General features: G+C 39.0%; 1 protein-coding gene across 1 annotated transcript in view; it reads left to right on the top strand.

Moving 5' to 3' along the window:
• SLC9C2 (solute carrier family 9 member C2 (putative)) overlaps positions 1-25,328 on the top strand; it is a 57,337-nt gene that overhangs the window by 9,358 nt on the left and 22,651 nt on the right. Inside the window, 10 exon segments of the mRNA XM_019647105.1 lie at positions 2,687-2,830; positions 5,761-5,929; positions 8,140-8,221; positions 10,711-10,877; positions 11,461-11,556; positions 15,087-15,184; positions 16,178-16,264; positions 17,356-17,635; positions 18,649-18,837; positions 21,590-21,739. Coding sequence (XP_019502650.1) covers positions 2,687-2,830; positions 5,761-5,929; positions 8,140-8,221; positions 10,711-10,877; positions 11,461-11,556; positions 15,087-15,184; positions 16,178-16,264; positions 17,356-17,635; positions 18,649-18,837; positions 21,590-21,739 — 1,462 coding nt within the window.

The raw sequence follows: 25,328 nt of genomic DNA, 5'->3' as shown, positions 1-25,328 counted from the left end.
CTGTCAGAAGTTAAAAAAATACTTTATTCCTTTATTTTGTTCACAAAGAACCTGAATGACAGTATCCTAATATGGGAAGAGCTGGAAAAGAAACGTAGCAGAAAGACACAGCTCCACCAAAACCCTTAGCTACCCTTTACAAAGTGTCCTGTGGCCTTCTCTGGGCAAAGGGAATGCCATTTGCTTGTCTTCTCAGACAAACAAGTTAGCTTTTCTCTGAGAGACTGTGCTAAATTACAGATTTATTTCAGAATTAGTTCCCACCAAATCATACTCTAGTGTAGAAATTCTCACATTGGATGAAAGCAAATGTTAAAATGAGAAAAATAAGCCATAATCCTGGGTTTTCCCATGAAGATTCATTACTTTAATGTAAAGGACTATACAGTCCTTTCTGCTTTTATGGTATTAAAAATGTCCTTTCTTTTATGAAATTCCAGTGATAGAAGATGGTACTTTTTTTTTTTAAGCCCTACTTGGCAAACTAAAAAAATTGACACCTATAACTATACTAGTTTTGTGTAAATGTGAAGACACTTTACTGGTTTTTAAAATCCAGAAGCTTGGGAATGACAGATTCAAAGAACTTGTATTTTTGTCTGAATTTCGACAGTTTTTCTGAGCTCACTCATGCTGTCTGTCAGCATCATTATAAATTACTCATTCTATTCACTCAGTTGTTTATTCTTTCAACTATTCAGCTCATCCTTGTTCACTGTCTGCTATGACTTAGACCTTATATCTTAGGTTTAAGCTATGAAAATAAGCCCCTTCTCAGAAGGCACTCATTGTTAAGTGGTAGATGTGTTTATGTAAGAACCTAATAATAAGTGTAAACATTTATGTGTGTATTGGGGTCCTACGATATATAAGACATTTTTTAGGTCCTATGGAGGCATTTAAAAAGGTATTCTACTCAGCCAGTTATCCCATCATTTCTGAATTTTCAGAAAACTAAGCATTGGGATATGAGGTCCACTCATACTCTTCCCTTGTATGAGTTCTGAATTAATTGAATCAAGAGTTCTGAGTCAGATCGTGGGTCAGACTATCTGTTTAAGTGGAGTAATGCTATATCAGAGGACATGGTTTATAACTGCAGCTATAATGAGGCTTCCAAAAGCTTCTTTCCGAGGGTAGAAGTTCAGACCCACCTACAGGGACACTGGTTTGTGGGACAGACACCCCCACCCAGTCAGCAGAAGGGGACAGTCCCAAGAGGAGACATGGCTTGAGATCTGCCTGTAGAGGTCAGACCTGGCCTTGACCCAGCTGTGTTACCACATGGAACCAGAACAGCCCCATTCCCTAACCTCTGTGCTCTGATCTGCTCAGTAAGAATATTTGGGGCGGGGCCAGGCATGTAGATTTTTGGAAAGCGATCTAGGTGATTCTTTTTTTAAGATTTTTATTGGGGAATTGGGGGGATGGGAACAGCGCTGGGGAGTTGGGGGAAGGGGAACAGATAAGTTGCTGTCGTTTTGTTCTTCAGTCTAGTTGTGGAGGACGTTGCTTCACTGGCCCAAGTTGGCACCATCATTGCGTTCTTCCTGGGCGAGGCAGATCAGTCGCCGGCTTCTGGACGGCCGCTCACTGCAGCTGCTGGCCGCTCACGCTGGCTACTGGCTACACACGGTAGCCCATGGCAACCCACTGCCACAGAGGCTGCAACCTAGGCCGTCGCCGGCGACTCACAGCAGCCCAGCTCCAGGTTGAGCTGTTGTTCAGCATCTTAGCTGTAGAGGGCAGTGTCACTGGCCCTCATATGTGGGATCCGAACCGGGGCCCTCTGGCGTCCCAAGCCAGTTCTTAACCATCGCGCCACTCGGTCGGCCCTCTAGGTGATTCTTAATGCTCTTCGGTGCAGATGATGGACACTGTGGGGTTTCAGAGGAGGGTCACTTCCAGAGGCAGTGCTTAGGATGGTTTTGTGACGAACACAGGATTAGAGTTAGCCTTGCCAGATTTTTCGGAATTCAGTAAATGGGAAAGCAGATAGGAGAGACTTCAAGGTAAGAAAGTTTGATGCAGATCACCAAGGCAGCAGTAGTGCAGAGGGCATTGAGGTGATCCAGTCAGCTCTCACAAAGTCAAGGGGAACCGGCTGGCTCCTTGCAGCAACCTCAGTTCTGGGTTTAGCCATGGCAGGTCTGACTGTTGATGTGCTGCCAGCTCATCGCAATGAAGCTGCCACATCACCAACCTGGGGGTGAGGGCTGGGGATCTTTACTCCTCTGCCTCACTGTTACTCTTCTGCTGTGAGAGGCAGCCCATGGGTGTGGGTGTGATGGGGGATTGAAGGACATGGAACTGGGTGTATTTTAGTTCCAACAAAATACTTTTTTTTAAGTTTTTTTTTTAACTTTATCGGGGAACAATGTGTTCTTCTAGGACCCATCAGCTCCAAAGTCAAGTAGTTGTTTCAATCTAGTTGCAGAGGGCGCAGCTCACTGGCCCATGTGGGAATCGAGCCGGCAACCTTGATCAGAGCGCGCGCTCTAACCAACTAAGCCACCTGGCCGCCCCCAACAAAATACTTTTAAATGTTGATTATAACAGTGATGGAGGCAAGGACCTCTGCTAAGACGAGAATGGCAGATACGTGTGTGAGACACGCTTTTATGCGAAACAGGAGCTATTGAAAAAACACGTTGCTAAAATGTGATTTCCTTTCTATTCATCCTAGGTTCCTAATAATGTTTTCATCCGTATTCCATCATTTAATATACACTTTCTTTGGCATTGTAGTTGGATGTGGACAAACCAACTATTTTCGAGCTCACACTGTAGTTTTCATTTTAATCTTGTTTGCAGCAGTGAATTTTGTCAGGTAAGAACTGTATTTTAAAGCTTGCTTACTGGTCCTAGGTTCTCAAGCCCATAATTACAATTGGGAAACAGTGGGCTACAGCAAAAGAGAGCTCTGGGCGTGCAGACAGGAAGCCTGCCTGGGTGGTTGTCAAGGTCCTGACAACAGCTTGTTGTGCCACGAGGGGTGTGTGTTTGTGTATTTGCTCTTCAAATTTCATCTGTAAAATGAGAAAGGGCAGAACAGCAGCTTCGGCATAACCCATGAGCTTTATAGAAATGCAAATTCATCGGCCCATCCCAATGTACTGAGTTGAATCTCCAGATGCACATAACTGTTTCAACATGCTTGTTAAAGTTTGAGCACCCCTGGACCCAGATTAATGGCTCCTCACATTTTTGTGTTGACTTTCATTATCATGTATTATCATCATACAAGCTGTGACAATGAAGTTCGCGAACTTGTTGCAATGATGTTGCTAACCTATTTTTGATATCAGAGGGATTATTCATTATGAATCTGTACCAACTGGACAAACAGTTAACCAAGCTGACTATTTGGAAGTGCTAAAAAAGCTATGTGAAAAAGTTAGATGACCTGAACTTTTCGCCAACATTTCATGGCTTTTGCATCACGACAGTGTACCAGCTCACACGGCATTGTCTGTGGGGGAGGTTTTAGCCAGGAAAAAAATAACTGTATTGGAACACCCTCCCTACTCACCTGATCTGGCCCCCAATGACTTCTTTCTTTACCCGAAGATAAAGGAAATACTGAAAGGAAGACATTTTGATGACATTCGGGACATCAAGGGTAATACAATGACAGCTCTGATGGCCATTCCAGAAAAAGAGTTCCAAAATTGCTTTGAAGGGTAGACTAGATGCTGGTGTTGGTGCATAGCTTCCCAAGGGGAGTACTTCGAAGGTAACCATAGTGATATTCAGCAATGAGGTATGTAGCGCTTTTTCTAGGATGAGTTCACAAACTTAATTGGACCTCGTAGCTATGATAAAGCCATTTATTAAGCACTTACCATGTACATTATGCCATTAATATTAATACAACCCTGTGAGGTAAGTGTCATTTCATCATTTCACAGATGAAGCTCCGAGAGGCTAAAAACTTGCCTAGAGTCACCCAACTTGTAAGGGCAGAGTTGGGATTTAAACTTGACTCCCATGAGCATGCTTTTCTAGAATGCCATTGCCCACTCATGGTCGTTGTCTCTCCCATAAGAATTTATGACAGTTTCTTTGCAAAAAATTGTCATTTCCATTCAGGGCAGGCCTGTTGGCTAGGCCTTTATAAGATGTTCTCATGGAATATGGCTTCTGCTGCCCCCGAGGGCACTGCAGGCAACTCAGGTAGTCGCCCTCACAGAAGGATGTGTATACAATTTACGTTTCTTCCCACCATGGGAGCTCATGTGCAAGTTGAAGAAAGATGCATGACTTTTTGCACATTGTTTGACTCAGCTGCACATCCATGATCTCATTTCATCTTCATTACAACACTAGGAGGTAAGAATTAGTCTCTCTATTTTATAGATGAAGAAACTGGCCAAGAAAGGCAAAGTACCTTGCCCAAATGCAAATGGCTAGTGAGTACCCGAGATATTGTGTGAACTTATGCTAGAAGAAATGCTTTAATAGAGAGAGTCATCCTAAGGGACCCTCAAAGTATGGGTGGGCTTTCCCTAGAGACTTGCTGGAAAGGACGTATCAGAGAGGATGAGTCAAACAAAGCCCTGGGTATAATTATCATTGCTGACATATTGAACACCGACCACAATCAAAACATCATTCTAAGCCCTATGAATGTTGCCTCATTTAATTGAATCTTCAAAATAATCATTTGAGGCAAATACAATTATCATCATCGTCTCCATTTTACAGAAGAAACTGAGGTTTAGAGAGATTAAATAACTTGCTTAAGTTTACACAGTTAGTGAAAGAAGCCTAAAATTTGAGCCCAGGTAGACTTATTCCAGAGCATTGGATATACTCCTCCACTTTTTATATTAGGAAACAACACCAGTTGTTCAATTTTGGCTGGACTCATGGAATGTTAGAGAAATATTATTGAGTAAGACTGAAAAGGTTGGTAAGAATTACTTCGCAAAAAGCTTAAATGCAAGGCTGAGAAGTTTGCCCAAATTAATTATAAACGTTATAGATGGTGATTGTCGATTTTCTATTTCTCAATGACAGGAACTCTCAAAATTGTCTTGTGAAATTCCTAGCTTAGCAACTGATACACAATATATTTTTTTGTTTCTGAGAACATGTCCATTTTATTTCTGCTGAAATATTTGAAGGACAGTACTGATATTTTTTTGGTGCACAGCCCTTCAAGATAGACTGTACCAATTTTAGTATATTTGCTGCCGAAGCAAGCACAAGATAGATTGTAAATTTTGTCACAGGGTCCTATAGAAAAATGACCTGTAGAGAAATAAGGAACACATTGAAATTATTTGTGACACTTAATATATGATTCTTGTGGGAACTCTAGAGAAATTTGGTTGAGCTAAGTTTGTTAATGTGTTCACAATAATTTTACTTTTTGGCCGTGATCTGCAGCCCTCCATCCTAATTTCTGAATCCAGTCATGGCCTTTCAGGGAACAGATGAGCTTATCGATATTATTTGAGGAAATTTCCCTACGGGAATTTATTACCAAGACTCAAACAAACAGTACACACTGGTGTCAATGATCATTTCTTACATTTGTATAAAACTTATAGCATTATTTTTCAAGATTTGAGTATTACATGCAAGAGAGTAGATTTGGTTAGTTCCAGAAATTTTCAACCACTTATCAAAAAACTAGATTGTCTTCTCTTTCCTGAAACATTTGATATGAAATTTAATATTTAGTACATAATTTCCACCATGAATCACATTAATACATAAGGTGTGATGATTTAAATGTTTTTCTCTCCACAGATTGGTTACTATTGTGCTAGTGAGTCCTGTTCTGAAGCACTCAATTTATGAGTATGACTGGAGATGGGGAGCTGTCATAGCATGGTCTGGAATTAAAGGAGTTTTTAACTTACTGTTGGCTCCTGATATTTACAATATATCTGAACAAAAAATAGAGTCACCAGAAGTGGTAGGAAAAATCATGTCTCATGATTATTCATATTTATTCATTGTATTTGTAGCACTTGTCATAGTACCCAATAATAAAGTTAAACTTTTTTTAAAAATTAGATTTGAAAAATACATTCTTTTAAGTAGGAAGGAACTTTTAGGGGAAAGTGTATTGATGTTGACAATGTGAAAGGGACCAACAGTCAGGTAAAGTTTATGGACTTGGGAGCTCGGTGGACTTGGGGTCAAGTCCTGGCTCCACCTTTCACAGGCTGTGTGACCTTGGGTGAGTCCCCAAATTTGTGGAATTTCAATTTCCAGTTCAGGATTGAGATGATGCTTAGTAAAATGCCTGACACGTAGTAAATGTTCAATAAATGTTATTGAGCATATAAATGCTACTGTTTAATAGCTGTCAGAAATCATAAAAAGTAATACCCTATCTACAACATTCCAATACCAATAGCTAGTAAAGCAAAAACTGAAGTGCTAGTGAAACATATTAAGGGAAGAAAGATTTTTTTAAAAATGTTTGAACTAAGGATCTAATTATATTTATGTCCTTAGGGCTAATTTTTAAAAATTAATTTCTTTAAAAATTGTGACTGAAGACTACATTATCTATGGAGAGAAACAAAACTTGGTTTTCTTTCCCCTCTCTCTCAAAGCCCTTTTCCCACGGGCTAGCCAGTGGGCTCTCTGGTGGTGGCGGCATCTGTGGTACTGAGATGCCAGGAAAGATTGAAAGAGCTCAGTGGATCTGCTAATAGTGTTAGGATTCCTTATCATTTGTGACAGTACTATGTGAGCCAGCTGGAAAAGTTGCTAGAAGGTTCTAGAATTCCTCAGAAAACCCCCACCACCTCCCAAGTCAGATGAACCCCAAACCTGCTCCTGGGAAGGAGAAAAGCACTTGAATAATGTAAATTAAGAACACCTGCCCACCTCCCAAGGAACTTCAAGCAGGAGGGTAGATATACAGAGTTTCCTGATGTTACCCAATTTCCAGCTCAGGATTTTCTCTTCTTTGCTATTTTGCTCCTGTCCTAGAAGGCCCCAGGAGTACAGTTTTTTTTTTTCAAATATCTTTTCTTTGTGAGCAACTATCACCCTCTGCTTCTTGTATGTGCAGAAATCAAAACAGAGAAAAGTACGTTAGGAAACAAACTCAGGTGCCCTAACTCCCAAAGGAGGAAGTGTTTTTTTTTGTTTGTTTTTTTTATGGAGTATATCATATTCCTTGTTGTCTTTCCTGATGATTTACACTTTATATCTGTGGGCATGGTCTGGGAATTAATTCAGAGTTCAAACAAACCTGTGGTTTTGCCAAGACTGTGGGTCTTTTCATGTTTCAAAGGAAAAGGATAGTAACCAACATCTGAGTTCCTCGTTTTCTTTTGTGCAAGAAATTGGCCTAAAACCAAGTCAATGAAATGTGAACTCACATTTGACTCTTATTTTACGGTGTTTCCCAAATGTGTCTGATGTTGAGGACCACTTTGGCTCCACCCCAGACCTACAGAATCAGAACCCACAGGGAAGCCTGGTAGCCAGTGTCTTTAAGCTGCACTTCCGGTGCTTTACTGCTGTCAGTCAAGTTTGGAACGCTCTCTGGTAGACATATTGCTATTAACTCCATTTTTCAGTGACAGGCGCCGAGGCGCAGATTGGTTAACTGGCCCCGAAGCCCATGGGTAATAAAAGGCAGAGCCAAGAATTCCAAATGTTGTTGTTTCTGCTTAGGCACTGCGCCTCTCCAGACCCCACCAGAGCTCCCATCTGCTTCTGCAGAGCCTCTTGTCCAGGGGCAGTAAAATGTTTGTGGCAGGTGCATTTCCCTTCCCCACCTGTGGTCCCCATGGCCTGCTGTTTTGGGGGGTGGGGGTGGGGGAGTGGGGGGGTCTCTCCCCCACCTGTCTGGGATGGCCCCCCCTTGCTGGTTTTGTGTGGCTGCTGCTGAAAGCTGTGGAGAGCTCTCCTCTCAGGGTTCCTATCCTTCCCAGAACCTACCAAATCTTTTTTTTTTCTCATTCAGATGGAAAACTCATTTCTTCCCCAGTATATAATATCCAAGTGGTGTTCACAAAACCATCCTTTTGCCCCAATTTACTTATCAGAGACAGGCATTAAAAACATAGATTAAGAATTTTGTGGGTGGTTAATTGAACAGTGATTCTCTTTGAAGAACTTATTAATGTTTTGGTTCTATTTGTGCATTTTGTTTTATAGTTTATATTGTATGTACAAGTGGTATCGTTAATGACTATGGGAATCAATTCATACATGATGACTCATTTTGCCAGGACGTTAGGTAACGTATATCTATCTTTCAGTAATTAACTGGGGAGAATAAGGCAAATAGATTATGTGTATGCATAAATATGATCAAGACACAGGTAGACACATGGTCAATAGAGAAATCCAGAATAAGTTAATCGGTGGCAGTGGGGTCCAGGCAGGAGGGAGGGAGCGGGGTGGGGCCACACCAAGTCTTAGCATGGGCTTCAGCGCTGCCCAGTGTCCTGTGACCCTGTCCTCAGCTTTGCTGGTGCAGAGGACTGATTCTGTCTGGGTCTCTAGAGCTGCTGAAGATTTGCATGTACTGCACTCACAAGAGAATATGGATAAAGCAGAAAATCAAATTATTAATTTATAACGAAGGTGATTTCTTTCTATTTTTGAAATAATTGTGATCATTATTCAGGGTATTCACCTCGAAATACCAATTTCCTTCCTAAGCCAAATTAGTAATCAGAAAGTTTCTGGGAAAGCATGGAACTAACGAGAGGTGGATGGAAGGATAACATTGAAGGAGAGTTCTTTTAAACAGGGAACTACCCTGGGGAATTTACCTTGTCCCACCCACAAGAGACATCACCTCTGCTGGGGTCTTCTCGCAGTCCTGCTTGTGCCTGAAACCGTGCCCCATCACCACCACATCACCACCATCACAGAACTTCCTGTGACAGCGCCAATATGTAAATAGGGCTAGTGAACAGGGCAGATTTTTGGCAGTTCTCCTCTTTCCCCAGCTACCGGTTTGCTCTTATTTGCAGTGACAAGGTGTGCTTGGGTCAGCAGAAGCCTACCCTGGAGCATGGGTGATGTTAATTTGATCCCTGAAGGTCTGCTCTTCAACTCCCGGGCCTGCTCTGCCCTCTCTGCTCAGGACATGACATCTGGGGTTCCTCCATGCTCCTTTTCTTGTGGTTCTGCTTCCTATGCTACTCAAAGGCAAGACCAAGGGGTTTTACTATCATGGTCATGCTTTCTTCTCTTTTCCTGCCAATACAAAATTTTTATTGTGTTCACTAAACCTCAGGATTTTCATTCTGAAGCAAAAATATGTAGCAAGCACTTTATCCTCTCAGAATCAATGCTCACCCTTTCTAGAATTACTGCATGGCACGCATTTCACAGGCTCCTGCTAGAACTGGCCTTTTAGTAAGAATTTCAAACCAGCCTCTTCGGTCAGGTCTAATGCTTTGAGGAGGTGGCTCCTCACACTCTTCCAGGCCCACCTTAAACACAGGGAGTCCATTCAAAGGTACCGCTGCCACCAAGTGGTCCTCATGGCGGCTGGAAAGTGGCTTCTGCCCCATTGTATGGGTAGGATGTCATTAGGCAAACGAATGAGCTTGCTCTTCATGTGGTCTCAGCCACGGGAATTTTAAATCCAAAGTTGACACCTCCTAACTCTACAGCTCGCTGTCAAATGCATCTTTGCTGGGGACCAGAGAGAACCGAGAGGGATATGCCTCTAGACCTTTTTGAATTCCCAGAATTTCAGACACCACTATTGTGCAGGGTCCCATAGAGAGTGCAATGAACTTAAACTGAAACATCTAGAAGCCATTTTAACTCTTGATGAGACAGTCCCTATGCAGTTACAAAGACAGAACTGTTTTACTGTGATGGAATTTGGAGTGTGGTGGCTAAGCTCTCTGTCTAAATTCTTTTTTTTTTTTGGCAAGTGAGCCTCAGAGCTGTAGCTTCAAATTCCTACCTCAAGAAAATACAAGGTGCTACAAGTTTAGGACACATAGGTTTGCTAGCCAGTCAAGAGAGATGTTAAATTTGAGAGATCTCCATGGCAGTGGCCTTTAAATTTTATTGTGTATAAGAATCAGTGGGCAAATGGAAACTTTCTTACCAAGTGCACACATGTTTAAGAGTGAAGCATTAAGCTTCTGACAGAAAGTTGGTTGTGTGGTTGTGGATGTGCATGTGAATGTGTGTTGGGGGATTTTAAAAAAAAAGAATCAGTTGGAGAACTTGTTAAAATGCAAATTCTCAGGCCAATCTGATTCTCCACCGATGGGGTGGAGCCCAGGAATTTGCATAATTTAATAAGCAGCACTTCTACCTGTAGAAGACACATGGAGTTCTCCACACTTTGAAAAATACCCATTGGGTGCCTTGAAATAGTGAGTCATGTCTCTAATTATAGGGAATGAAAGGAAACTGGTAAAACATTCCCTTTTTTTTTAGATTTCTACTATATTTAATTAAATTTATTGGAGTGACATTGATAGTAAAATTATATAGGTTTCAAGTGTACATTTCTATAAAAACATTCATTACCAGTTGAATCAGATCAAGTTAAGCTATACAGCCCAAAGGAGACCAGAGAGTTGGGTAATTTTCTGGAAAATTCTTGACCAAAAGTTGTCCTTGCTCTAAGCACTCTGGTTTGGCTATGCAGGTGATGCTAAGATTTCACTACATCATGTGACATTTTTGCTTCTCCTTGCAGTCTTCTGTGAATTCTATTAAGGCTCTTGCTTTTGTTTGTTACAGGTTTGTGTGCCATTTCTCTTCCAAGACAAATAGCCATGCAAAGTGCCATTAAACACATACAGGAGATAATACGGAACACAATAACTTTATTTAAAGTGGAGAAAATTTTGACCAATGTTAACTGGACCATAGTAGAAGAAAAAACAAAGATTAAACACAGCATTCTTGTGAGTTGATACCTGGCAAAAAGTAGTGCTTTCCCTCCCTGGGTCTGCTAATTAACTGTCGGAAAACTTGTGGGGGTGGGGGTGGGGTGTATTTTATTAGCTTTTCTAGCTTGGTTAAAAGACTTCTTTGAATTGAGTCTCAGACAAGTCATGGTGATCTAACCTTGTTTACCAAATATGGGAGAATTAGTGGTTTTACAGACTGGCCGGTTGAGTAACTATGAGTGTGTTCTGCCATGCCTAATGTTCCAACTGGTGGAGGAACTGAGAGATCTCTCCCAGGATAAGTCTTATAAAAAAAAACAAACAGAAAACATAGGTTGCTTCAGAGAGCAGTCAAGCATAGACAATTTGGGGAAGAATTTCACCTCTAAATCCCAAATAAATAGTTACTTTCCCACAACTGAAAGCAACATTTCTTATATGGAGAATGTTACCCACTTATACATGGCCCTTCATTTTAATAATTCGGATTTGAATTATTGAACGCTTTGTTGAGCGAAGCATTTGACAGCTCCTAATCATTTTCACTTACGTTTAGCTTTATCTCTGTATGCTTTTAAAACAGCCTGATGCTGTCCAGTTTTACCACAATTCACATGATGACAAAGATGAGGAGTCTCCAACAGATGAAGTTTTAATAGAACAAGCCAGATTGCATATAGCTATGATACAAATGGTTGGTACTGTTCGCATAACCTGCTTTTTTTTTTTTTATTCTTGCAATGCTTTTAATTCTTACATATGGTTTTCAGGTGACTAGAAAAAATATGTTTTTCCATCTTTTGATAGCCTATTAGTTGTTAAAATTTATGTCTGATTTATGAAAATTAAAAAATGAAAAATCTCATAGACTTTAAGTTCAAGTAACAAATCTTATTCTAAGTCTAGCAGATTTTAGCAGTTCACCTTTTAGGGGTCTTTGAATAACATTTGGTACCATTTATATGTTAAGTTAATTAAACATCTTTATAATATTTGAAACTGCTTTTATAAATTTAACTTATTTGAGTCCCTTTTATACAAAATTCTCTCAAGTGCTTATTTAGCCCTTATAAATCTAATAAATTGAAGTAAATGTAATGAATCAAAAATTCCCTTAAAATATTTCAGATTTAACATTCAAATGTTCTATTATAAACATAGGAAGAGGGCTGGCTGAGTGGCACGTTGGTTAAGAGCTGGCTTGGGATGCCAGAGGGCCGCGGTCCAGATCCCACATATGAGGGCCAGTGACACTGCCCTCTACAGCTAAGATGCTGAACAACAGCTCAACCTGGAGCTGGGCTGCCGTGAGTCGCCGGTGATGGAGTAGGCTGCAGCCCCTGCTGCAGTGGGTTGCCATGGGCTGCCGTGTGTAGCCAGCAGCCAGCGTGAGCGGCCAGCAGCCGCAGTGAGCGGCCGTCCAGAAGCCGGCGACTGATCTGCCTCGCCTGGGAAGAGCGCAATGATGGTGCCAACTTGGGCCAGTGAAGCAACGTCCTCCACAACTAGACTGAAGAACAAAAGGACAGCAACTTGTCTGTTCGCCTTCCCCCAATTCCCCAATGCTTTTCCCACCCCCGATTCCCCAATAAAATCTTTAAAAAAAAACATAGGAAGATTGCTAGGTAATGAGATTCAAATCAACTTATCAAATTACACATTTTAAATTGGGGTTATATTCTAACCAGACAAATTTTACTCAATATTACAAGGATATGAAATACTCATTATGCCCAGAGTCCTTTTTAACTTCAATTTTTAAACTTATTATTATGGAAATTTTCTAACATGTACAAAAGTAGATACAATAGTGTAATGAACCCCCGCGTATTCATCACCCAGCCTTAAAAACCACCCACACATGACCAAACCTGTTGCATTTGCACCCGCATTCACCCTCACCTTTTATATTATTATTATTATTATTTTAGATTTTTTAATTGGGGAATTGGGGAAGGGGAACAGTGTTGGGGAATTGGGGAAGGGGAACAGACAAGTTGTTGTCCTTCAGTCTTAGTTGTGGAGGGCGCAACTAGCTCAGCTCCAAGTCCACTTGCGGTTTCCAATCTAGTTGCAGACATGGGGGGCGGGGGACATAACCCACCGTCCCATACGGGACTCCACCTGGCAACCTTGTTAGGAGCACGCACTCCCACCAGCTGAGCCATCCTGCCACCTATTGGCAGCTCAGCGGCAGCTCAGATGGGGCGCAGTTCACTGGGAATTGAACCGACGACCCTGTTGCTCAGAGCTTGTGCTCTTAACCAACTGAGCCACTCGGCCGGCCCTGCTTTTTATATTATTTTGAAGCAAATCCCAGGTATCCTACCATTATTTCATTATAAATATTTCAGTCTGTATCTCTACATTTTAAAGTCTTTTAAAAAACACAGTAAAATACTAATATATCACCTGAATTTAATAATTCCTTAATAACATCAAATATTGAGTAGATCAAATTTCCAGTTGTTTCATAAATGTGATCAACACATATTTTAACAGTTTATATTTTTAAATTGGATTCCAATAAAGTTAGCACATTGCAATTAATGGATAAGCCCTTTAAGTGTCTTTTAATTTATAAATTCCTTCTTCTCTTCTTTCATTTTTTTTCTGTTAAATAACACATTTCTTCTTAATATGAAAATATTATGTTTTTATTCTTTTAAACATCTCAATACTTAATTTAAAATATTTTCGGAGTTTGAAAGGCTCTTATCCAGAGCAGTAAAATATAGTCACAAATTCTTTGTAGAGCCTCTTCTTAAGATATGGTGTCTATATACCTCCGCCATGAATTTGGGCTGTTCTTGTGACTTGTTTTGACCAATAAAACGTGGGGAAGGTGATTTGGGGAATGTTCTGGAGCCTCGCCTTGGGAAGGTTTGCAGTTTCCACAATGAATACATTATAAACAATAAAGCAAGAGTCTATGGTCAGCATGTGAGGAAGGATGTTTGGCAAGGAAGGAAGTATCCCAGGAGGTAACTTTATTCTCTAAGTTTAATATCAGTGGCACCTAAAAGGTATGGCTTTTCTCCTGATTTATTTTGGGGGTCACGGGGTGGGTTGACACAAGAGTACTGTGTAGTTATATCTGTAAGATGTTTTATGTATGCCTCATGGTAATCACAAAGAAAAATATATAGGGGATACATCAAAGAGAAAGAGCAAGGAATTAAAATATGCCGCTACAAAAATAAATAACAAAGGAAGACGGCAAGAGAAGCAATGCACAAAGGAACTAAAAACAAAACACCATAAAACAAAATGGCAACAATAAGTCCTTATTTACCAATAATTACCTTAAATGTAAATGGACTAAATCCTCCAATCAAAAGACAAAGGGGCTGAATGAATAAAAAAACAAGATCCAACTATATGCTGCTTTTAAGAGACTCACTTAAATTTTAAGGACACACGTAGGCTGAAAGTGAAGGACTGGAAAAAGATAAGCCATGTAATTGTAACCAAAAGAGAGCAGGAGTGCCTATATTTACATCAAATAAAACAGACTTGAAGTAAAAATTGGTCACAAGAGACAAAGAAGATCACTATAGTGGGTAGATGTTGGTCAAAGTGGAAACTTTCAGTTATAAAATGAATAAGTTCTGGGGGTCTAATATTAACAGCATGTTAACTAATATCATTAACAATACTGTATTGTATACTTGAACATTGCAAGGAGAGTGACTCTTGAATATTCTCAGCAGACACAAGAAAGTTGTAATTATGTGAGGTGATGGATGTGTTTCTAGCCTTATGGCGGTAATTATTTTGCAAAATATATGTATATGAAATCATCACGTTGTACACATGAAACTTACACAATGTTATATGTCAACTATATCTCAATAAACCTAGAAAACAGTTTTAAAAAAGGACACAGTTTACTTACCTCTCTTGGTAGGTAGTTCTTTTTGAGGCTGCGATGCTATTTATATTCTGAAGTAAACTCTGAGTTGTATAGATTTTAAATTTTCTAAAGATAGGAACATTTGTATCTTTTAAAACTTCCAGGACAGTACTTTGCAAAAAATAAATACCTAGTAAATATTTAAATTGAATAAAATTTATTTCCTGCTATAACATTTTTGGGGGGTAAAAGCCTATTTTCATATAATAACTTCAATAATAATAATACTGAGGGCCATGTAGTTAACCAAAGTTCATTACATATATGTTTTGGTTCTTTGTAATTTTTATTTAAAATTGTATGTTTAGAGTAGCTTTGAAAAACAGTGTAAAGATGGACTCCTTGGTATAGAGGCAGCTCGGATATTAATTGGTGCAACCAAAAGCTATTGCCCCATCCAAAGAAAGTAAGTATAATACTTCTTTGATTGATATTTCCAAAATTGAATGGGTATGTGATAAGATATGAATGAACTGAGAGTTAACTGTCCAGATTGATCAATCTGTTTATCTTGTCTATCTTCATCTACCTGCCCATCCATCCATCCATCTATCTGTCCATCCATCCATCCATCCACTTCCTATTTAACTTGTTTACATTTTTTTCCCCAAACGTTCAGAACCTTGGTGACATTAGGAGATTCTGGAAGAAGGTCTAACTGTAGTATAATTAGATAAGAGACTAGGGGAGCTATGGAAGAGAACCCAGATAGCTTCAATTACTTATCAGTATTTTGCCTTTATATCATATTTACTAAATTACTGGATAGGGGAGGTGGGGAAGCCTGGAGCCTGCCTTTAGATTAGACCACCCCCTGGGGTGGAGCAGGCTCTAGAGTAATTGACCCACCTGATGGTGTTGATAGATGCAAGTCAGCCTGGTGGGAAAAGCTCAGTATCGCAGAGATATATTGATATGTGGTCACAGTCCTGGCAAACATTAGATAACAGATGGTGGGGCAGCAATGAAGGGAGATCCTACCTGGGTGACAGCTAACATTTCAGCAGCCTGGTAATCCATCTGGGAGATCTGGCATCCGTTCCTACATAAAGTTTGGGAAAGGTAGGGCCTTCAGGGCTTTGGAGAGGCTTGGGCTAGGCAAGGCATGACAAAGGGAAGCTTGATTCCAAACCCCAAAGAATTGGTCTGGAGAAGCTTTAATTATGTTCTACCTCAGGTCAGGACTGGTTCCAGGAACAGAAGCTGCAGGAGCTTCATGCTAAAAAGTTCCTGTATCATGACCGTGAGTGGGTAGGTGTATAGATACAGAGGCTCAGGACTGAGCATACTTAATACACCCACGTTACACTTATAGTTAGGATAAAGTTCCATTTTATATTACCCCCAAGTGTAGCACTTGCTTTTTATTATAACATATATCTCTATTTTTCTCTGTTAGATTCATGAGTATCTATGATGTTTTAACTTACGTAAGAACTAGAAGTTGGCTTATAAAGTTTAAAAACATGTTAACTTTTTTGGACTATCATAAAGATAACTCACCTACTCTACTCTGGTAAGTTTTGTGAACCTTTTAATAACAAGGTGTTTGAAAATAGGACCTTTTCTACATTGTCAGAGTAGATTATCTCGATTTTTCTTATCAAGAACAAACTGATATTATGGTTAACGCTTATTGCTTGAGTGCCGAAGAAGCAAAGCGCGCGCTCCTCTTTGGCCGCTGTTCAGCGGCTTCGTTGACATCTGTATTAGAATGTGGGCAGGAAGGCGAGGTGGATGTCATATTTGGATTCTTCAAGTTTTAATTGCCATGTCTTAGGGTCATTTTACACACGGGGCAGCTTCCATATTCTGATATTCTCCTGGGTATAACGCCGAGCTGGGTGAGAAATACCAAACTTGTGGATTAGATCCAGTTCTCAGCTTAATTTCATCTAGGGTGGCTCTGTTGATGTTTGTAATTAGGAAAAACACACCATGGCATTAATAACACCTATAACCAGCTTTGCAAAGTATCACAAGATGCAGATTTTCCTTAACTTGGGTATGTTCTTTGTTACATAAGTTGTGAACTTACATGCTTTTTAAGAGCAAGGAAGACAAGGTTTTTCTACTAATCAAGTATGACAAAATGAGAAGATACTGGGAGCGTTAAAATAACTGAATTTTAAGTGGGAGTTAACATACCTTTCATAACAAATTTTGATAATTTTTTACTGTCTTCCATTTATTAAGTTTAAAAAAGAAATATAAAAAAAGAAAACCCTAGGGATAGCCTCTTTTTGTTAGGCTCTACTTTTGATGGATTGAAAAATTTTTTTAAATATGTCATGGTAATTATTGAATAGAATATTTTTTCCTCTGTTTTTAATTTTAAACAATGCTGATGTTTTCCTCTAAATTTGTTTCTTACTTTCAGTGTATGAATCTTTGCACTGTTTCCTACATATTATTGCCTCGATTTAAAAAAAATGCCCCCTATTCCTGATATAGATTAACAAGAGCCATATTTCTATCTTTCTCCATTATGATTTTTATATATAGAAAGTATGTTTAGATTTTTGCTTATCTATTATTTTATATTATTTATACTTTCTTCAAATTCATGTGACTGATTTGTTTAAACAAATGTTGAACTTCACATCTTGTTATACCATTAAAGTAACCTGACATCTTATTTGATCTCTCTTTTTTTAGGAAAAATAAATTTCTCATATTTGTGCATCATGTCGTATTTTCAGAAGAATTTGAATACATAGGACATATTATCTCATTCCTGTACATTTATCCTATGATAATTCATCTATGGCCAATGGCAAGAAAATTAAATGTGTTGTCACTGATATTAGTAAACTACTATTTTGTCTTTTTATATGTATTAGTGTCAGCATTGAAGGTACTGTTTAAAATAGAAATGTATACTATAAAAAGAACAATGCAGATATTGTGAATTTATTTTTGTCATATTTTTGAAGTGACTTGATATAAAAGCCATTTGCTCTAACAGTTGATAGAATCCTAGAATTTAGTAATCTTTTTGAATTTTCTGGGTTCAAAAATGAAACCAATATAATAGTCACAGTCTTGCATATCAGATAAGGTAGGCATCCTCATAATAGTGGAGTTAGAAGCCTCAAAGATCAGGTAAAGAGACCTGGAAATCCAGACAAGGTGTGTCCCACAGATAGTCTCTGTAATGATGCCAAAAATAAGCAAGTGAATAAAAACAAATTACTTTGGCTTGACCTGGAGCTGGGCTGCAGTGGGGCTGCAGTGGGGCTGCCGTGAGCTACCGCGAGTGGCCTGCAGCCAGCGTGTGTGGCCATCCAATGGCCAGCGACTGATCTGCCTCCCTTCGGAAGAGCGTAATGATAATACCAACATGGGCCAGTGAAGCTGCGTCCTCCACAACTAGACTGAAGAACAAAAGGACAGCAATTTGTCTGTTCCCCTTCCCCCGATTCCCCAGCGTTGCTCCCCTCCCCCAATTCCCCAATAAAAAAAATCTTAAAAAAAAATATTACTTTGCTAGGTCCTCATCATAAAAGGAGAATTACTGTGTACTTCAAAGATGATTTACCAGTGTTCCTGTTTTCATACGTTAATTATTATTAATAGTATAGCAATGAGCTTGTTTACTGCTATTTTCCATGGCTAGTTTTGGCATTCCAGCTACATTGTCGATTATATATTTTGAATCAGATGATGATTTTTGATGTTTAAAATTAAAAAGAATTTTTAATTCATTGGAATTTCCAATGACTAACTTAAAACCCAACTTCTGGAATAAAACTCATTTGTATTTGAGGATTTAACTTAATTTTTAAGATTCTTCTCTGGATGTATCCATGGATACATCATTGTATCTGTGCTTTGAAATGACATATGTTCCATTTGTTTTCTAAACAGATAACAGTTTTGAAAAGGAAGTATTTTCACCAACATTGGAATACTCTGGAATTTTTTATCATGCTCATTGGAATTGTTGATATCTTTTGTATATATTTTGTCAAATTTAGACCGGGAAACTTGATTCTCATTCAGATTACAGTAATAGTAGGATATTTCAGACTAATTAGGTTTATTCCTCTCATCAAGGTAGGAAACTTCACATTTTTGAATATTGGGGTTTTTTCCTACACTGTTGGTTAAATGTGTTAAGAAACCTCACTGTTTGGAAAGGAATGGGGGGGGGGGAGCAGTCTCTCTTTAGAACACTCTCTCTATGGGTCTCTGCTTGACTCACCCTGTGTAGAATGGCATCCCGCCCTCCATACTCTCAGCTTTCCCCTCCATCTTCTTGATCCCTCTCTCCCTGCTTAAGTTTTATTTCCCCCCATAGCGTTATCACCTTCTTATGTGTGTCGTCTGCCCTCTCAGCGAGGTGGGTCTCTTTGTTTTGATCACTGGTGTAACCTATGGTCTAGAACGGTGCCATAGCATATGTAACAGTAAGTACTTGCTAAAGAGTTGTTGAGTGAATAAAAAGTCTGGCTGCACTTAAAGTAGGATAGCCCAGAAACGAGTTCTCCAAGTTTTAGGAAAATGTGCTCATAAACCCCTAACTGTGCGGTAGCATAAACAAATTTTCTCCACAGTCCACACTCACATAGCATCCTTCCTACGGAAGTTAATGTTACTGCAACCTTCACAACAACTGTTGCTTCTTTCCATCTCTCTGGTTTTGATTCTGAGGTAGATTTTCAGATTTTCAGTCTCCGCTCTTAAGCCTCCTTTCTCTCTTTCCCAAGGAGTTGGACTATATATAAGCTTTTAAACCTGGGAGCCTTAGATGATTTCTCTTGCCCCTCCATTTTTTTTTGAGTCATTTAATTCTTATTACATTAAATAAGTCTTAGGATGTATTGAAGTTATAGAAGCTAAATATTTTTTGAAAGGTGCTGTAAACCCTGATGGTAAAAGGTATACATTAGAATCCTCCATCTAGTTCCCATTCTCCAAGAAATGTAATGGTTATCTTAAAGGCAGAATTGTTTAAATGCCCAGACTTGTGCTTGTAGACATTCTTTTTTGTTCCTTCTTTGATTCTATGTTAATTTACCAAACTTTAGTGTTCATAAGAAATTTAGAGCTACTGTACAGAGGTGTATATGCAAAATCTGCTTAAGGGGTAATTTTGATTACTTATAATGTTTGCCTGATGAGCTGAGATTAGAGCTATGTGCTCACATAAGAGATAACCCCGCCATAATACAAACTACTCTAGAAATCAGAAATGCATAGTATGAAGCGAGGTTTTAAAATGGAAGGTAGAAGCTTCCTTAGGTAATCAGGTTTTGTAAAGAGATCTTATGCAGATGAATGGAAAATAATTATTTTAGAAGCAGAACTTTGTGAAAAGTCTCTCTGAGTGAAAGAAAGATTTAAAGATGTATTATTAAAATAAAATAAAATAAAATAAAGATGTATTATTGTGGAAGTCAACTCGATTTAGAGTGTGAACCAGTTACCACTTCTGTCCAGCACACTCTGACAAATCTCAGCGAAGTTATTTCAGGAATTAATATAATTACTTAATACAGGCATGATTAGCTTATTTTATGGAGCACTTACTATGTTCCAGGATCATAGTACATTAGCTAATTAAATCATTATAATTAGCTTTCTGAAGTAGATGTCACTACTATGTCAAGCTAGGTGCTTTGGAGAGCTTGGAAAAGTATTGGAGATTTTTAGTTTAGATCCTCTTAGGATCCAGCTCAAGGCGGGTGTCAGTGCATCATGGAATAAAACTTGTAAAAATCTTCTTTAGGGCAGCTGGTTAGCCCAGGTGGTTAGAGAGCAGGCTCATAACACCAAGGTTGCTGGTTCGATTCCCACATGGCCCAGTGAGCTGCACCCTCTACAACTAGATTGAAAACAAGGACTTGACTTGGAGCTGATGGGTCCTGGAAAAACACACTGTTTCCCAATAAAGTTAAAAAAATAAAATCTACTTTAATATTTCTTCCTCTGCCCAAAGCTTACAACCAAGATAGCAGCAACAACAACAAGAAGAAAACCCAACCAACCAAACAAAAAAACCTTCCCCTTTCTTTGCTCTTGTAACTCCTTTGCTATGATCTTTTCCTGTTTACGTTGTCCTCCTTTGTCACCTGGTCCCTCACCGTCTGCCACGTGCTCTGACGTGACTCTGTCTCTGTGGCTGATGGCACTGCTTATGAGGAGCAGGTCCATTGGGATTCTGGTACTTGGTAGGTATTCATGCCCTCGCTTAACACATGAGGTCGCTGAGTCCTTAAAGTCACTGAGTAACAGGTTCAAGGTCACAGAGATAGCAGGAGGGTTGGTATTTGAACTCAGGAAGATTTGTATTTAAAATCCCATTCTCTTCAGTCACTACAATCTCCTGCCTCAGCGTAGGGTTCGAGAAACTTCGAGGTAAGAAAGATCTTAGATACCCTAAGTTTCTTATCTTACAAGCGAAGAAACTGAGGTGCAGAGAGATGATTTATTTCATTGGTAACTATCACCCAGGCTATGGCACCACCACTCTTGTCTCCTAAAATCTGGGGTAAGGAGAGTGGGGGGAAAGGCAGTGGTAGGAAGTTCCCCTTACAGATACTGAGCTTCCATTTCTTTAGAGAGTGGCTCTGAAACTTGAATGCACAAAGAATCACCTGGAGGACTTGCTAAAACACCGGTTCTGGGCCCCACCCCCACAGTTCCTTGTTCAGCAGGTCTGGAGTGGGGCCGCGGAATTTGTGCTTCTAACAAGCCTTTGGGTGATGCCATTGCTGGTCTGGAGGCAACACTTTGAAAACTCTGCCTTAGATGGTACTTTTCCTCATCAAATTTTCGGGTTTTTTTCTTCTCTCCATTATTCCAGTTAATAATACCGTTACTGATAAACATTGTCGAAGCGCAGATCAAAAAACGCCTCAGCTTGATGTATAGTATCACAAAAGGCTATGTCAAAAGCCAAGAGGATACCGCATTTTTAATACAACAGATTTCTAGCCGAGAGTCAATCTATGAGGTGAGAGACAAGCACTCGTCATTTTTTGGGGAAAATCACTTTGGTGTATTCATTTCGTTTAAGACTGTTTCTAAAAAAAAACCCCCAAAAACACAAAAAAACCCACTGTTTCTACATGTATTTGGCTCAACACACAAATTATAGCAGGTGAAGGGGAGTCGATTGTATATTATGTTATACGAGGTGCTGCCGAGAACAGTCGGTGTTCTTTAGATTTCAGCTGCTTATTAATCTCATGTATGATCTTCATAGAACATCTACTATTGTATTTTTTGAGTGCAGAATAGAGAAGAGAGTCCATCTGTCTGGGTCACACTCTGTAAAGGCAGGGCACTTGGAAAAAGCATCGTTCAAACAGGCCTTGCATTTGAACGTGGCCTCAAGGAAGTAGTAGGTCTGAAGTGGGGAGGAAGAGAGGGAAACAGCGCAAAGGTTTGGCAGTGAAAACTTGAAATGCTGGCCCTGAGGGGTGGATGAGCAGTGGTATTTATTTATTCACTTTTCATCATTCAAGACCCTCCGCATTTCCAGGCAGAATGCAATAAGGACCAAATGGGAAGGCGGGCATAAGCTCCCTAGGAACTCAGAGGTGGAATGAATCCCTTGTTAACCAGGTTGCCTCATGCCAGTCTGTCCACTCCAGACTGCTCTGCAATTTAGCAGAGGGATGTTCCTTAAAGGGCTATTTTAAGTTTCATGCATGATTTTCTGCTGAAGAGCATTTCAGTGGCTCTGCATGGCCTGAGGGTAAGGTCTTTGACTCCATATGCAGCGGGTGCCAAAAACATGTATACACATTTTAAGAAAGGAGAGAACTGTATTAAAATTGTAATACAATGAATGATGCTAGCATTCATTTGATTAACGCCGTCTTTTGAGCAAATGTCATACTACACATTGCTACCGTAATTCGATTCAACTTTGAAAAGTATCACATAGCTAACATCTCTTAAAATGTGTACATTCTTTTGGCACTCCCCACCCCCCCATATATACAGTATATATATATGAAGGGAGGAGAGCACACAGGAAAGATGGTAAAAAATAATCACACAAATTTTACAACTTGAAAATAAGTTGACAACTTGAAATTTCAATTTTACAACTTGAAAATAGAATGAAGGAAGGAAAGGCACCCCTCTCAACCCTCCACTGCACCCCTTCCCAGAGACAGCTCCATAGTCACCGTTCCTGTGTTAAATTCTTCTTAATTTTAATAATATGCATGTGGATTTAATTCTTGGTTTGTTATTTCTAAACAGCCTTTATGTACTCCCTGTCATGAAGTATAAGGAAATTAAAACATTCCTCTCCTTTAACCTTGTCTTTTTCTCTCCATCTTAAATTTTTGGAGTTATTATTTTTACAGGGAAAAGGTTTATAACATGTACATTCTATTCTGTAAGTTTAAATGTCTTCATTATTTTCAACAGATGACTCTATACTATACATGGAAAACCAAAAAACAACTTGTGTTGTGTTATGATTTTATAAATATTTACTGTAGAACCTATCATTTGATTCAATCCATAACAAAGGAAATGTGATCCAATGTCATTAAACATTTACTTCTTGAAAGAGATGCTTCTAGATGAAACAGTCAAATGGATTAATTTTTTTTTTAACCACCTTTCTCTCCCTTTAGGTTTTATTGCCCAGCCCACCCTTATGAGCTTCCTTTCACCTCCCTTTTTATTATGCTAGATTATGCGCATAGTCATTTTTTCCATAGGATGTGTGGACTTAATAGGTACAAAAATCTATTTTGCTCTCATAAGTAATAGTTTGATGCTCCAAAATCATTTTCTTGAACACATCGTCCCTCTGTCTTCGGCATTGTTGATACGTTTGATTTTATTTTTGCTTTTGTAGGTGACTTTTTCCCCTTTCTCTTTAGAGGCTTTTAGGGTTTTCTCTTTATCCTTGGAGTTCTGAAATTACACCAGGATGTGTCTAGGTTTGATTAAAAAACAAAACAAAAACGTGTGCCCTGCAGTCCTTCGCAGTGCCTTTTACTGAAGATTGCTATCTTCTTCCATTACTTCCTTGATTATTTCCTCTCCTCTCTTGTTTCTATTTTCTGCTTTTGGAACCATTTTAAACAGATTTTTGATTTTCTGGATTTAGTCTGTTTCAATTTTTCTCATAACTTTCAACTCTTTCTTCTTTGCAATGAGAACCTCTTAACTTGATTTTCCAAGTCACTAATTGAGTCTTTAGCTGTGTCCATTCTGCTATTCAGCCCATCTATTAAATTTTCTTTTTTCTTTTTTTGACACTTTTTGGTCTCCAGGAACTGTGATTGCTTCTTTTTTTTTTTTTTTACATAGCAAGTGCTTTTTTTTTAATGTAATATTTTCTTGAATATCTTTATTTAAAAAAATTTGTGTTTCTTGTACTAATTATGATTCCTTGAGGTTCATTTGTCTGTTGAGTTTGGACCTTGTCTTCCATTCTGTTTTTTCTGCCCCATGTTTGATGATTTTGGGTTATATTTTCATATGTGCAGATGAAGGTCTAAATTGAACAGTATCAATAAGCTGAAGGGCATTTTCTCAGCCCAAGTGAGACTCCTGATTTTTAATTTGACAATAAAACTACACCCTAGATACTAAAGTTTGAGATCTAATGATTGTGTCATAAAGTCAGGGATGGGCTAGGGACGATTTATGCCTTCTGTTTGTGATGCTTACTGTATTTCCCCATGTATAAGATGCACCCTTTTTAAAAAAATTTGAGATCTAAAAACTGGGTGCGTCTTATACAGTGGTTGTAGATTTCAAATGCCATAGATGGAACTGAGGACGAGGCAATACATGAAGACAGTGATTCGTCATCAAACACAGATGAGGACAAGTTAATGGTTGGGAGTTTTGACAGTGATGAGGAGTTGTATGAATTTTATGATGAATAAAACTTGAGTTCAATAACTTTATGTCATACTTGTTTTTCAAATTTCGGGCCCCAAAATTAAGGTGTGTCTTATACATGGGAGCGTCTTATACATGGGGAAATATGGTAATTTTTATGATGACTGTTAGTTATCTCAGGCTCTCAGCCAAGAAAGAGAGGCTCTTTTCTAATTACATTCAGGAAAGATAAAGAGACTGTGAAGATACCTAGCTTAATCTTTTAACTTTTAAAAGACATAAAAAATATTGTTAAATGTCTTCAGCATTTAAGATTTTCTTTTATCATCAGGGAACACTATAGGAAGAGTATAGTTGAATTTTAGAAAGGTATCTGACACCTTTCATGATATCTTTGAAGATAAGCTAGAGAAATGTTATTTAGATTTATCAAAGAAGCATTGATATTGGGTCAAATATTAATGTGCAAGAGAATTCTATCCTGCTGATTTGCTTTGAACTTTGGAGAAGGAAATTAAAACACCTATGGAAAGTCTAGATTGATCTATATTAGAACACAGAGCTATTTATAGGAAAAAATATTTCAGAAACAAGAAGAGAAGAAAAACAAGAGCCAGTGTGTGTGTGTGGTGGGGGGAGGGCAGGGGGTGGCAAGAATGTGTTTTGTGGAGTTTTGGAGCCAGCCTGGAGGTTTGGGGGTAGTTGCCTCGAAGTGTATG

Source organism: Hipposideros armiger, unplaced genomic scaffold (assembly GCF_001890085.2).
Source record: "Hipposideros armiger isolate ML-2016 unplaced genomic scaffold, ASM189008v1 scaffold_6, whole genome shotgun sequence".
NCBI lineage: Eukaryota > Metazoa > Chordata > Mammalia > Chiroptera > Hipposideridae > Hipposideros > Hipposideros armiger.
The sequence above is the reverse complement of the archived record's forward strand: the minus strand, read 5'-3'. Positions and strand labels throughout refer to the sequence as shown.